The sequence below is a fragment of the Cyprinodon tularosa genome, unplaced genomic scaffold (assembly GCF_016077235.1).
Source record: "Cyprinodon tularosa strain WSP-4 unplaced genomic scaffold, ASM1607723v1 ctg60, whole genome shotgun sequence".
In the NCBI taxonomy this organism is placed as follows: Eukaryota; Metazoa; Chordata; class Actinopteri; order Cyprinodontiformes; family Cyprinodontidae; genus Cyprinodon; species Cyprinodon tularosa.
This window is the reverse complement of record NW_024039341.1, coordinates 216,934-231,546: the sequence shown is the minus strand read 5'-3', so window position 1 is coordinate 231,546 and position 14,613 is coordinate 216,934. Positions and strand designations below refer to the sequence as shown.

The following is a 14,613-nucleotide window of genomic DNA, read 5'->3' as shown; positions in this document are numbered from 1 at the left end:
GCAGCCATGCAGACTTCAGTCTATTAGATGACGAGGCTTTGGGTTCCGCCTCTTTTGTGTCCAAAATAGAAACTGTGGAAGCAGAAGCCAGCCAACCACGGGGGCTGTCAAACACCGACACTGTAGAGCATCACTTCTGCTGTGGGACGCCGGTCATGTGTTGGATGGTAGTGGAGTGGAGCAAAGAGAAAACGACAGCTCAGTTTTGTTTTTAGAGAGTGACTTTTCCCCCCTTTCTAATGTTTTAATCGCGTTAGTATGTTTCTTAACTCATCAAAATGAGAGACCCGTGGAGAAAGATAAAGTTGAATATCTCTGCTGCGCCAGCCTGTCTGCTGCGATCGGACAGCAGTCATGCATAGTTGGGCTGAATCTTCTCAGGATACTCACAGAGTTCCCTGCAGGTTCTCAGTTGAGTCTCATCTTGATACTTGCATCGTTTTCATCCCATGCAACCTTTAGCAACAATGGCGAGGCTGCGGAGGAAGGCTTGCGTTGCCCTGTTCCTTTTCACCCTCTTCATCTTTGGGACTTTGATGGGACTGAGGACCCTGAAGCCCACTGATGGCTTCTCGGACTTGGCTCCTGGCTTGGAGCTCCTTCCGATCTTAGGAGGGAGGATGTCCCGAAAAGCCTCTGCGTCCCCCGTTCAAGCTCACCCGCACGGGGACAACTCTAAAGCGGCTCTGTCCTTCTCCGGTCCGTATGGGACCATTTTCTATGACGTTCACATCTTTTATTACACTTGGTACGGCAGCCCGCACATGGACGGGAAATATATCCACTGGGATCACATCCTGGTTCCACACTGGGACCCCAAGGTGGCATCTAGCTACCCGAGAGGAAGACACATGCCGCCCGAAGACATCGCCTCCAGTTTTTATCCGGAGCTGAATCCGTACAGCTCCCGGGATCCGGATGTGTTGGAATCCCACATGGAGCAGATCGGAACCTCCGCAGCAGGTATGGAGCTCTGAGAGGCACTGGTTCCTCTGGGGACTAAAACAGCTGAGAGTGTTTTTACAGCAAACAGCTGATCAGGCAGCTGGACGCTTTCAGCACCTCTATCAGCTGGACAGCTCCCTGAGCAGGTGGAGCTGTCCAGCACTTCTGAGGGATGAAAAAGAAAACAAAATCCTTCATGTTTTTTGTCATGTAACGAAAAACTCCTAAATGTGTTTATATTGTTTTGTTTATTCTACATTAAAGCACTTATGTGACCATAAATTAAATCCACCCAGGAAAGAATTGTGCTGACAGCAACACTTCATGAATCTGGTCTTTATAGAATATTGACAGAAACTACTATTAACAGAGAGCCATACCATAGACATAGCAGAAAAGTGGGGGGAAAATTCTAGTTGATTGATTTAGAAATACGACAGACATTGGTTACTCGCTCACTAGTGGTAAAAATGATGCAGCTCAAACTTTCACTGGTTAAAGAAAACAAGACAATGTTTCTCTGGCTTTTGAAATATTAAAACAAGGTTCAAAAGACTTAATACTGTGCGGGTTTCACCTTCCAACAGGACAACAATTGACACAATCAAAGTTTAGACATGAACCCAACTGATTTTGTGGAAATTGTTTAGATAAACTCTAAATAGTTTAAATCTCTTATCCTGGTGAAAGTTTATAATACACAATATTGACCCAGGAGGCTAACTACTAATGAATGCTTCTATGTCCTCATTGGTGGCCTTCAAGTAGTTCTTGAAAAATATCATCCATTATAAATGCGTACATGCTGTTGCCTTTCCAAAACCTTCTCCGGCTCTAAAGACATCTGAGGTCTGCTGCAGGGTGTCAAGTAACAGACTCGTGTTAGAATACACGTGACTTATGTTTCTCTTCTACGGCCTCCTGGGTTATTGTACACCATCCGGACTGATGAGCAGACCATACAATCCTCTGAAAGCTCAACGCTTTAACAGATGGACCATGGGAGGGCTGGCTCTTATGGCTTAGTTAAAACAACCCAATTAATTAGAGACAATGAACAGCCAAACCAAGCTATCAGTGGAGATGATAAGTGACTTTCTGTCTCATCTTTGTCACACGCAGTAATTAATAAGGATAGTCTCATTGTTTATACACATAGATATGAGTAAGTATTGCAGTTTAATAACTTTAATGGATTTCATTTGCATATCTGGTATGCCAGTTTCCTTCTGCAGCCAGCGACTAATGCAGGTGATATATAGTGCCTTATAAAAATATTTTGTCTTGTTAAATCTTAGATTAGTTTATGAAATTGATCGACTATAAGATGCACATAACACTAAATGTAGAAGACAAAAATATAAATAGGTTTTTAGAACTTTTTTCCTTACGGTATTTTTTTTTCTTTAAAGGCTAATCAATTAGGATTTTTGGCTATTCCTTTCTCTCAGAATTGCTCTTTTTACCTTTTGCCTCACTGAGATACAAGGCCAGATGTGTAGTGTGGCTGACCAATGGTTGTTTTAACATCAGATTCTTCAACTTAAGCTGTAAATCTCTACAGCCCTTAAACAATTGCCATTTAGCCTCTTGGCTGCTTCTCTGATTTATATACTCTTTGTCTGTTCTGAGTCGGAGGATTTTACAGAACAGTCTGGTTCATGCTGAGATTAAATTTCACACAGAAGAGCTCCATCAACTTATTAACTAACCTGTAAATGGGGCTGAATACAAAGTAAGTTTGATGCTTTTTACAGTCATATTAAATAAGAAAAAAGAAAAACTTGTAACTAGATAAAATCAGTGACTTTTTTTTTTTTTTTTTAGATATAATCACCATCATCATCAAAGTCATTTTAAGTTCATAGCTGTCAAAGCCCCAAATTGTGTTAAGGCATATCCTCTTAAACAAACATGACAGCTTGTGATGAGAAATCCAGACGTGTCAATGTAAATACCACAACATCCAAGAGATGAGAAGAATGAGACCCTAAAAAGAAAAATGCAGATTTCCATCCTGATGTCCTTTTCTGTTTTCAGGGGTTCTGGTGCTGTCTTGGTATCCTCCTGGCCTTGCTGACGACCACGGGGAACCAGCTGAGGATTTGGTGCCAGCTGTACTGGATGCTGCATACAGACACAACCTGAAGGTAAAATGCATCAGCACATTTTGTAAACGTGGATAGAGTTCTAAAAGCTGGTGGACGAAATGCTCAGAGAGGAGTTAATGAATCCAATGTCCTCTAAAGCATGACATTCTGCTATGTTTTTTCCTCTGGATATGTACCCTACCTTGTGGCAAGTATGGAAGTCTGATGTCTTTATTGATCTGTTCTATTTAAACTCAACTTCAGCGTAGTCATGTTTCATCATTAATGCAGCTCAGAAGTTTGATAGAAGTTTCCAAAGAGAAAACACCTTCAAATAAAAGAGATCTTATTTCCCACACTTCAAGTGGAAAAGAACTTCCAAATGACCAACACAACGAAAAGTATTTAGTTGCATTTATAGTATGATGTAAATTTATTAGACTTCAATAAAGTAATAATGTAATTTCTTGCACAGTTTGTGACAGTTTGAAAAAAATCTAAATCTTACCTGCGACTAACCAGCAGAACAGAAAATAAGTCCAGTTGTTGTTTTTTACATTGGCCTACTAAAAAAGATGCACAGACAAATTAACACTTCTTGAAATTGTGAAATTCACCTCTAACTAACCCTTTGTTTAATACTGAAAAGCAGTGTTGGGCGTATTTACCCATTTATCAAACATTGCTAAATAAAGCTAGAGTGAGTCATCGTGTTCTTATTAATGAAAATAGACCAACAAGAACAACTAGATATAGATGATGAATAAAAAGTAAGAATATTCTATGTTTTTTTTTTGTTTTGTTATTCTTTTAAGAGGGCAAACCTGTGAGACCCTTTTATGGGTTCATATTTAATCTCTGCAGCATAGTAGCTGGTTTTTGCCTTCAATGCAGGACACACATCAAATCCGGAGTACTTCATGGAAGTCATCTAGCAGGAAAAACTTAATTAAATAGCCCCAAATATGGCTCTAAATTATAAACTTAATAAAGCAATGTATAACTGGTTAATCAGATACTCTGATCCACGGTCCATCCACACTAGATGCCAGTAATGCCACTACCTGTCAATGATCCAAAGAAGAAGGAGAAGGAGCTTGGCTGTTAGCCTGGTCAGGCACAGGCCAGCTGCAGAGAATAGATCACCATGGTAATTTACAGTATGTGCTACTGCTTTTGTGAAACTGACATCCGGGTATTCAGAAAATACAGACTTAACTTCTTATGTTGGTTTCACAAAAAAGGGCCCTGGATGATAACCATATTCTGTTCCCTAAAAATTCTGGACACTTTTGCTTTACTTGTTTCCCATTAAAAGAAATGGATAAACACAAAGATCACATATGGAATCCTAGAGACATTTTGTTTTATTCATATTTGCTGATTGCAATTGACTTTGTATTAACTCTTTTAAATGATATTTTCATAGTTATTGAATTTAAACTGGGCTGCACAGTGGGAGAGTGGGTAGCACTGCTGCCTTGCAGCAAGAAGGTTCCGACGGTTGTCTCTGTGTTGCCCTGCAATAGACTGGCAACCTGTCCAGGATGCACCTTGACTCTTGCCCATTGACAGAGCACCCTTTGCAACCACAGCAGGGTAGAAAATAGATGGATGGATGAATTTCACCTTTAAAATGACAATCGATATAAATTTGAATGAGTTTCATTTCCAGCTTTATGTTTAAGCGTCAGAGTTAGAAAAAAACCTCATTACCAAGTATATCATTCACATATGATTTTGCTTCAGTGTAGGATGCAAACATATTAAGCAAATAAATAAATTTGGAATTATTAAATTGTGAAATAAACAATGAAAGTTGTATAGGAATAGAGGAAAATAGAACAACTTTTAGCTGGAAAAGAGCAATGTTGCAGATATTGAAAATTTACAAAATCAACAACCATTTCTGGAGAGCAGGAGGTTTTGGTCCTGATGGACCAAAACTTCCTGCAGACTGAAAATGAGTTTGTCCAGGACAGAATGGAAAATCTGTGACTTAATAATGTGCCTGATGACTAAGTATTTGTTCCCACTTGCAGTACGTTGTGTAAAGGCTCATGGTTGGAAATCAGGTTTATGCAACATAAACAACCAGGAACCAGCTGTAAACTGTGTCTGAGTGGAACTGTAGGTGACAAACTCCAGTTGCTAGAGCTGTGAATATGACGCTTAGAGTCATTTTTAATCTTACAGAATTTCTTACATAAGATTGCAAATGTCATATTCAGATTCATATTTTTATTATGCAGGGGAGAGCTTCTCAGTTTAAAAAGAGCATCATTAGCTGTCAACATTTTCTCAAAGTCTCATTCAGCTCTGCTATGTTCCCTGCCCTCCTCCATGCTTGACATCCAAAGATGCTGTGCTTATGATTGTCTGCTGCCTTACTTTATTTAGCTGTTTAAACATGACAAAATGGTTAACAAGGGTATGAATATTTTGGCATTGACACAAAAATGTGAGTATTTTCTTAAGTTGATTATCTATTCTTATCATGCAAATAATTAGGGCTATTTATTGGAATGGAGTTTGTATTATTTGAAAATTCTGATAGTTCATTTTTCAGTGCATCAGACAAACAGAGGCACTGTCCTCTTTATAAACAACTCTGTGGAGTTGCACTGTCAGATATTATATCACATTTATCTCTTCAGTAAACTGGCTGAAGGCTAATAAATAAAATATATCTGGAGCGACAAGACAAGAACTAGCAGGGAATACATGCAACTGTGGGTCTGCGAATGATTTACATATAATGCTGTCAGGAGTAAAACGAACAGACTGAGTTTATTGTCCGATTTGGTGTCATCTCTCCTCTGAACAGTAGGTCTTTTTTCATTAAATGCACACAGAAAATGAAAAGTGACATGCTTCAAATCATTTTCATTCTGCAGCATGTCAGCATCTCATTGAAATACAAGATCTTCTTGTATCTTCTGGGAGTTACTGTATGCTTTTGAATATATATAAAATCTGAGTGCAGATTTTTCTAAGCATCCTCCTACCTAGCTCCTTTTACTTCTTCTGCAGAGAAGAACGTGTATTTTTAGATTCCTTCTTTTTGTTCACTCTTAGATTTCAGAGGAACAGAACTGTGGATCAGAACATTTTCCTGATTAAAATAACACTAATAATGCTGTTATTATCACAATAATAATAATTACTGATAATAATAATAATAGCATAAATGCGAAGCCACTTTTGATGGGGCGACAGTGGTGTCTGGTGGAGGAGTTTGCCACTGAGGAGTTTCTGCAACTGAAGGATTGTCGGTTCAAACCCTGGCTCTGGGTTTCAGTGTCGTTTTCACTTCGACCACATTGCTGATGGTAGCACCTGGTGACACCAATGATACGGCAGCCTCGCTTCAGTCACTGATCCCCAGGGCAGCTGTGGCTAATATGTAGCTTGCCACTATTAGTCTGTGAATGGGTGAATGGCTGAATGTAATTTAAAGCGCTTGGTCAAGTCTTCTAACTTGATAAAGCACCATATAAGTGAAAGCCACTAAAACTGCCCTGAAGGATTCAGAACCAGAATCATAACTTAATTTAAAAAATATAGAACCACTTTCCAACTTTGTCTTCTAGCTGTTGTAAGCTACAACACTAATAAAAGATAAAAGGAGTTATACAAAATTTGCAATTGAAAGTTTTAAAAATTTGACTGTTTTTATGAGAAATGTAATAATAAATTAGGTCTTTGAAGTTGCATTTTAATCATTATATTTTAAACTGAAATCAAAATGTTACAAATCCAAACAGACTTCAGTGATTGAAATATATAAGAAAGAGAATTTGGTGCACAAATTAAGATTTATGGTGGATTTTCTGTAAATGGCACACAGTCCAAATTATAGCTCCAGACTTAATTGTTGGGGTTTTATTGTTCTGTTTTAACACCCTAAAGACATTTTATTTCTCTTTAATAATATTACGTTTTATAATCAGAAGAGACCAAGATCGCGTTTTGGAAAAAAATACTATGAGAAGTCAAGTAAAATCTTTTTAAGCATAAAGCCACTGCTGTAATTGCCAAACATGGAGATGGTACCATTAAGCCCAGGGTCTGTTTTCCTGCGGCCTAACTGTTGAGCTGCAAAAAATGGTTGTGATCATGAACGCTAAAATGTTTGAAATTCTTAGTTTTTCACAAATCAACAGCAAAAGTTTGAAATTTGAACAAAATGGATGTTCTCACCATGACTAGAAACTTTTTTTTATATTTATTTGCTTTTTATTGCACTATTTGCCTGCACTGTTTTGTTTTATATTGCATTGAGCTTCTAAAACTTTTGTTGTACCCTTAAAGAACAATGATGAAAAAATAAATAAATAAGTTTTTCTGTATTTTGGGTTATTTCATACCTCACCTTTTGGGATTTCAAATGTTGCTGTCTACCATGGAAGGTTTCATCATTTCCATCATTTCGTTCCCACAAGAGGGATATTTCATACTAGTTTTGAGAATCTTCGATTTCAAATAATTTTAAGTAACCTGCCATAAAGGCTAATAAAGATATTACACCAAAAAAAATTATATCTAACCAGACTGAATAGATAAAAAACACAATTTTAAGATTAAAATAAATGTATAACTATAATACCATTTAACATATTTTTATAATTCAGTAAAATTTAGACTACAAAAGAAACTAAATCATTACATAATGGTTTTAATCCATGGGTAAGACATTGGCATGAAAGGTACTAACTAGCAAAGGCCAAATCAGCCTGAAGCCATATAGTTTACCTTGTGTGTTTAAATCAGATTATTAGTAGATTAGGGTAATCCTAAATAACAAGTGGATATTCGTTTTTCTAAAACAAAAAAACAAGAGGTGTACTTTTTTGTTTCCTAACATCAACATAAATAGAAAGAAACTGACCTATAATTTTTACACTTCTGAAATCAAACAATTCTAACAATCCTAAACCTTACAGCCAACAAATCCTCCATCACCTACCTTTGGGTAACACTACTAAAGAAACCAATGGCGTTTTCATTATATAAGGTGAAAGGTATTTTCAGCAGCTCCCACACACAGCTTGCAAGTTCTGCACAGCAGAGTTGGAGAGCTCATCACATGGAGCCTCAAAAGCACTGCTACTGCTGCTGCTTGGTGACCTCAGCTTCAACTGGAGCCGAAATAGGCCTTCTGCCCAAGGGTGTGTGTGTGGGTGGTTTGGTGGGGACAGGGTGGTGGGGGTACCCTGGGAGCTTGGTGGAGGAGGAAATGAGGAATGAGCATCAAAGTCCCATGAGTCAGTTTTTGCCTCTGAACAATCTGCACCCTCAGGGGTTGCAAAAGTTCTGTCACGTAAGTAGGCCATGTCAAATGCACAGGGGAAAATGACCCATGTGATCGACCAAACTTTATTTTTTGTGACCCTCTGTTGTTGTGTCTTTTACTGACAATCTGAATTACAAAAATGTCCCAATCTTAGTTGCAAATGATCTAAGCACTGCAAAGATCAGTTTCTTTTCTTTCTTTTTTTTTTGCTTGCCAACATCCCTCCATTTGTGCTTTCTGCATAAGATGACATTAAATTCCTCTCTGCTCAGCATAAATCATTCTGCAGTTCATTCAGGGTCATACTGTAAGTGTTTATGAAATATGGTGATGCTTAAACTCATTTACTTCAAATTTACAGCAGAGTTATTGATAGAGTGTATTGAGAATTAGTGCTATAGTGGGTCTGCAGTGAGCTGCAGTAAAACAGCTTTGTGTCTCCCCTGTGGGTGATGATCATGTGGCTTTATATCTTGATGCACATCGGCTTCTCAGCAGCACTACACATCAGAAAATTATGGCTCCATAAATTATGGATTCAAAACAAAAGATCTGCAGTTACAGAGAAATTGAAACAACAGTTGTGTTGCCCACATCCAGGCAGGTTATTTATGGGGTCTACAAAAGTACTTATATTCCGTGTAGTTTTTAACATTGATGTAAAAATATGTAAATGTTTTGTATTGTACTGGGATTTCATATGATATTCCAACACAAACTGGTGTAAAATGGTAAGTGAAGTGTAAATGATATAATAGATTTTACCGAAAAAGTCAGACAAGTTGTATTTCTATTGTGAACACAAGAACCCGAAGTAGAATCAGAGATGTGGGATGACGGGCAGTTTTTACATCTATTAAATTCAGAGACATTTTGGGGTTTTAAGCATGGTTGGCTTGTTTAAACTTATAGCTTTTTATGAATGATTAGAAACACTTGAGCAGGCAAAAAAAAAAAAAAAATCACATAACAGAAGAAATCTGTCAAGGGTAAACATTTTTCTAGATACCGTAGGTGTATGTAATGTCTTTACAGGTCTGTGTCCATTTTTACATAAATAATTGAACAGCTTCTCCATGAGATTTTCAAAGCTTAACCCTGGTTTAGATGTCTCATTAAAAGGTTTAATGCTGTTTGGAACCTCAGACGCGTTAGAGAACAGATTTATTTTTTACTGAGATAAAATAATACACAGGTGGACTAATTCAAGTGCCTACTTAAGGGAATTGTTTGCACCAGACTTTTTTCTGGGGGTGGTAAAACGACTGAATGAAAATTTGTCATATTTCTATCGGTAAAGCAATTTAGAAAACTGTGAATCATTTTTGTGTGAAAGGTTATTTTGCCAGGAACTGTATGAATCTGCTTCGTACGCATTAAGCAGCAACTTGAAGCTAATACATGTTGATAGGAGTTTCCTGCTGAGCTCTGTATCTGTAAAACTTGCTCCTTCCGTGTCAAATAACAATAAAGTGCAACAAAATCCAGCCAAGATGACATATGTTATAAATGAATGATGTACCATATGACCCCTGGAACTTAAAGCTTTGCTAAATAAATAACCTTAGCAACTTTTTTTTCACTTCAAAATAAATCTGTTTTTTTCTTACATTGTTCTCTGCGGGTTTTCACTGATTTTAAAGTCTTGTTTTACATTAAATTATGCATCATCGACTGTGAATTTTCTATCTTTCCTTTAAAATATTTATTTTAAGCAACTTTTATGTGCAAACCACTCAGGTCTCCTGTAAAATTGCAACTGCTCCCCCTCCCAAAACAAAGTCTTAGATGAAAATAACAGTATTTTAAAGGAGAAGTTCACTTTTTAACACTTTAAGCCCATTTTCTGTAGTGTCCAGGATGAAATCAAATGATCAACACCAAAGTTTTGACAATTGGTCCTGTCTCTGCTTTTTGGCTCATTTAGAATCCACCCCTGGCTGCTTTAGAATGGCTAGCATAGAGCATGTCCGATAATGTCCTTAAAACAACCTTAAACGTTCTTTTTTTAAAATATGCTACTCACCGGGTCGTCAGCGCTGTTCAATGAAGTTCCAAAAAAAGTTTCGTGAAGAAAAAACGTCCCTGTAGTGTTTTATTTTGCATTTTGTAAATCCCATTGAGTTCTGTTGGAATAGTCAATTTTCCGCTGCCACCGGAAACGGAAATGGGGCCTGTTTACACAGTTGTAGTCTTTTCGCTTCACTCTGTGTACTCCGACGTCGAGAATCAAGAATCCACCTTTCGTATTCCATTTTCAGAGTTTTTTAAAGTGTTTAACAGAGACGTTAGCACCTCGACGTCGGAGTACACAGAGTGAAGCGAAAAGACTACAACTGTGTAAACAGGCCCCATTTCCGTTTCCGGTGGCAGGGGAATATTGACTATTCCAACAGAACTCAATGGGATTTACAAAATGCTAAATAAAACACTACAGGAACGGTTTTTCTTCACGAAACTTTTTTTGGAACGTCATTGAACAGCGCTGACGACCCGGTGAGTAGCATATTTTAAAAAAAGAACGTTTAAGGTTGTTTTAAGGACATTATCGTACATGCTCTATGGAAGCCATTCTAAAGCAGCCAGGGGGTGATTCTAAATGAGCCAAAAAGCAGAGACAGGACCAATTGTCAAAACTTTGGTGTCGATCATTCGATTTCATCCTGGACACTACAGAAAATGGGCTTAAAGTGTTAAAAAGTGAACTTCTCCTTTAAATATAACAAGATGTTCATTAGCTTTTTTTTTCTTTTTATGATTATTGTCTGGTAAAACAGATGCGTCTTATTCTGAGGCCTACTGTGACAAAATTGAAAAAATCAGCAGTGATCAAATAATTACTCTGATTAACAGCAACAAAATGCAGCTTTTCTTGAGTTATTTATGGTCCATATAGAAGCCTGACCTCAGGGAGGAACAATACATTAGGGCTTTAATAAAAAAGAACAGATCCAATACTTTATACCTTGACATGCGTTAAAGTTAAGAAACCACATCTTTCATTATGTTTTGGGTTTTTTTTTTCCCAGGTTGCATTTCACATCCAGCCCTACAGAGGGAGAAATGACCAGACTGTGCATGACAACATCAAGTACATCATCGACAGGTAGGCGCTCGTCTGGATGTTCCTCTTTTCTGATGCAACTCAAACAGAAACCCATCAGGTTTGCATGCATGACTAAGGGAACTGAGGCCAAAACACAGAAAGACTTTTAGGTTGCATTTTTAGATTATATAAGACCAGATTCATGACTTATAGATGGGACTTTGATGTGGAAGCAGTTTTTCCTTTCAATCTTTTAGCATCAAAGAAGGTATGAAGGAATGTTCTCGATAAGTAAACACTTAAAAGCCCCAAACTGAAAGCAAATGCTTATAAATATTAGATGTAAAAAAATCTGCATGCTGTACTGAAGATATTGCATACCATGAGAAAACATATTTGCGCATGAATCCTTTGCACAGAAATAATCAGTACATGGTTAGTTATTAAACTGTTATTAATTCTGAGCTTAAGGTTATATTTATACAATAATTGGGAAAATAAAGAATTGAAAAAGGCCAGATATTTAATATAATATAATATATAAGTTCAGTACTTAGTGTTTCTGTTTTTCTCCTATTTGTTTCTAAAGGTATGGGGACCATGGGGCTTTCTACAGATTCACCTCCAGCACTGGGAAGAGCCTTCCGCTCTTCTACATTTATGACTCCTATCTGACTCCAGCGGAGTCCTGGTCTGAATTTTTGACTCCCACAGGCTCCCACAGTGTTCGTGGCTCTGCCTATGACTCTATTTTCATTGCTTTGATCGTTGAGGAGCGGCACAAGCATGACATTCTCGCGGGCGGCTTCGACGGCATGTACACTTACTTCGCTTCCAACGGCTTCTCCTTTGGCTCCTCTCACCAAAACTGGAAGGCCATCAAGGCCTTCTGCGACGGAAACAACCTTCTTTTCATCCCCAGCGTTGGACCTGGTTACATCGACACCAGCATTCGACCTTGGAACAATCACAACACTCGCAACAGGGTAAATGGCCGTTACTACGAGACGGCCCTGCAGGCAGCGCTCAGCGTGAGGCCGGAGATGGTCACCATCACGTCTTTTAACGAATGGCATGAAGGGACGCAGATAGAGAGGGCCATGCCTAAGAGAACTGTGACCCGTGTGTACTTAGACTATCAGCCACATGGACCGGAACACTATCTGGAACTGACCCGCCGCTGGGCTGAGCAGTTCAATAAAGAGAAGCAGCAGTGGCTGATGTAAGCCAACTTATTTCAAACAGCTTTCACTAGTAGTGTTTTCAAAATGACAGCAAATGCTCCTTCTAGTGACTAAAACAGAGCATATTTTATTGCTAAATGGCCTAACACTCTGACATACTACATGGACCTGATTTGTTCTCCTGCCTGTTCTCAAACCCAAGATTTCAAGTTTATTTACAAGAAAAAGATCCATTCAATTATCGATAGCCATGGCATTTTTCCCTTCATCAATGACAATACAGGTGTGTTAAAAAGCCGAGAAAGAAATTATTTCCTTTTTTTTTGCATGATCAGATTTTAATAATTTCTATTATAAAATACAGAGAACAAAATACACCTACAAAAGATTTAAACTGATTGAATACAAGAATCAGGGACATGTTTAGATTGAGCTTAGGTTATGTTATTTCACACAGGATCAAAATTATACATATAGCCTGAAATCTACACATATGTTTGTTTCCTGGTACCAACCTGACTATGAAGCCTCATCCAAGGTTGCTCAGCTGATGCTAGTAGATAACGTCTACTTTCCCAAACATAGTACATATAGGGCCAGCCAGAGTAGAAAGTTAAACCAGATTACCACTTAAAGGTATAGTGGAAGATTTTCGTGAATGTTTGAAAAGATCTTCCCTCTCCACTTAAAAAAAGAATTACACATGCACAACCCTGTACCTGCTCCTGAGAGGGAAATTCTATTAAATGTGTGTAAGAGTGTGCATGAGCCCATTTCTCCTTGTGCACACTCTGTTTAAAAGTTGCTGTTTGCGTCGCTCATACAAGCTTACTTTCCAAAAGTAGATTGGCTATTTTTCCACTATGTCAGACTCACCACTGGTAAGTGAAAATGGGGACGAGCACGTAGGATGACCTTACGTAAACATATCACCAGAATGATTGACAATTAGAGGAACCACTAATTTTGATGATCCAGCTGGAAAAAGAACATCCTCCACTATTTCTTTTCAAGAAAATACAGAAAAAGTTTAGATTTTCACAAAGAATATGAACTCCTTTGAAACAAGAATTTAAGACGCAATATATGATTTCGTGAACAATATTTCACTTCATCTCAAACTGATGGTTAAAAAAAAGTAAGAGGTTAATCAATTCATTAAATTTGTCAAAATACAGCGTGTTTAAAGAAATTATTCATGTCCCATTTTTACTACAGAGAACATAAATATATTTTTCTAGCCTAAAAAAATAGAAAAAGAAAATATGAACTAGATCTCAATTACAATGAGGTAAACGTGAACTCCATGTTACGATGCAGTTCAATGATTAAAAAAATCCCTCTACACAGCTACAACTCATTTCTTTATATTATATATATATATATATATATATATATATATATATATATATATATATATATATATATATATATATATATATATATATATATACATATATATATATATATATATATATATATATATAAACCTTTCCAGGTTATTAAGCTGGTAAAAATATATAAATGAAAATAAACTGTTCGGTTAAAAAACTCCCAGAACCTTCCTGGACGTGACAGGGTACCTCCAATGAACCTTTAATGAGACTCTCCTTTCAAATCAAATCCAATCTGACTTTGTTTTTGGTTGCACATACAATTCAGCTTGGAGAGACTCGCGCACAGGAAAAGTGGAAAAGTGGAAGACATGGAAGCTATGAACGATGATCTTGCATGATCATTGTGAGATTAGGTTTAGATATGTCTTCTTCCGGAATGTAGACACTGGTGGTGGAGTACAGGCCAGAGAAGGAAACCAGAAGGAGACTGAGAGCATGATGGAGGAGAGCTGAAGCCCAGCTGAAGATCAGACCTTTGGTGAATGGAGAACTTTAAGCAGTTCCTTATAGTACGGTTGGCTGAAGAGAAATGAGGATCTGACAGGGATTGACTGGAGCAGAACCACATGCTGAGGTGATTGAATCCAGGTGATGCTGGGATAAGTCTTCTAGTTTTAAGTTGTTTAAATTTTATTAGTACAGAAAAAAAAATTAT

The 14,613-nt window shown here is 37.5% G+C and overlaps 1 protein-coding gene across 1 annotated transcript; it reads left to right on the top strand.

Moving 5' to 3' along the window:
* Nucleotides 1-79: 79 nt before the first annotated feature.
* On the top strand, nucleotides 80-12,851 carry LOC119797865 (glycoprotein endo-alpha-1,2-mannosidase-like protein). The gene is made up of 4 exons (XM_038307102.1): nucleotides 80-963; nucleotides 2,986-3,095; nucleotides 11,361-11,437; nucleotides 11,967-12,851. The coding sequence occupies exons 1-4, from the start codon at nucleotides 450-452 to the stop codon at nucleotides 12,601-12,603; spliced, it is 1,338 nt and encodes a 445-aa protein (XP_038163030.1). The 5' UTR covers nucleotides 80-449; the 3' UTR covers nucleotides 12,604-12,851.
* Nucleotides 12,852-14,613: the final 1,762 nt, after the last annotated feature.

What these genes read in the sequence shown, in the direction of transcription:
- LOC119797865 (XM_038307102.1), top strand. Translation starts at nt 450, where the DNA reads ATGCAACCTTTAGCAACAATGGCGAGGCTGCGGAGGAAGGCTTGCGTT. An exon ending in GATCGGAACCTCCGCAGCAG is followed by an intron (nt 964 to 2,985) that starts GTATGGAGCTCT and finishes TTCTGTTTTCAG; the next exon opens with GGGTTCTGGTGCTGTCTTGG. An exon ending in CATACAGACACAACCTGAAG is followed by an intron (nt 3,096 to 11,360) that starts GTAAAATGCATC and finishes TTTTTTTCCCAG; the next exon opens with GTTGCATTTCACATCCAGCC.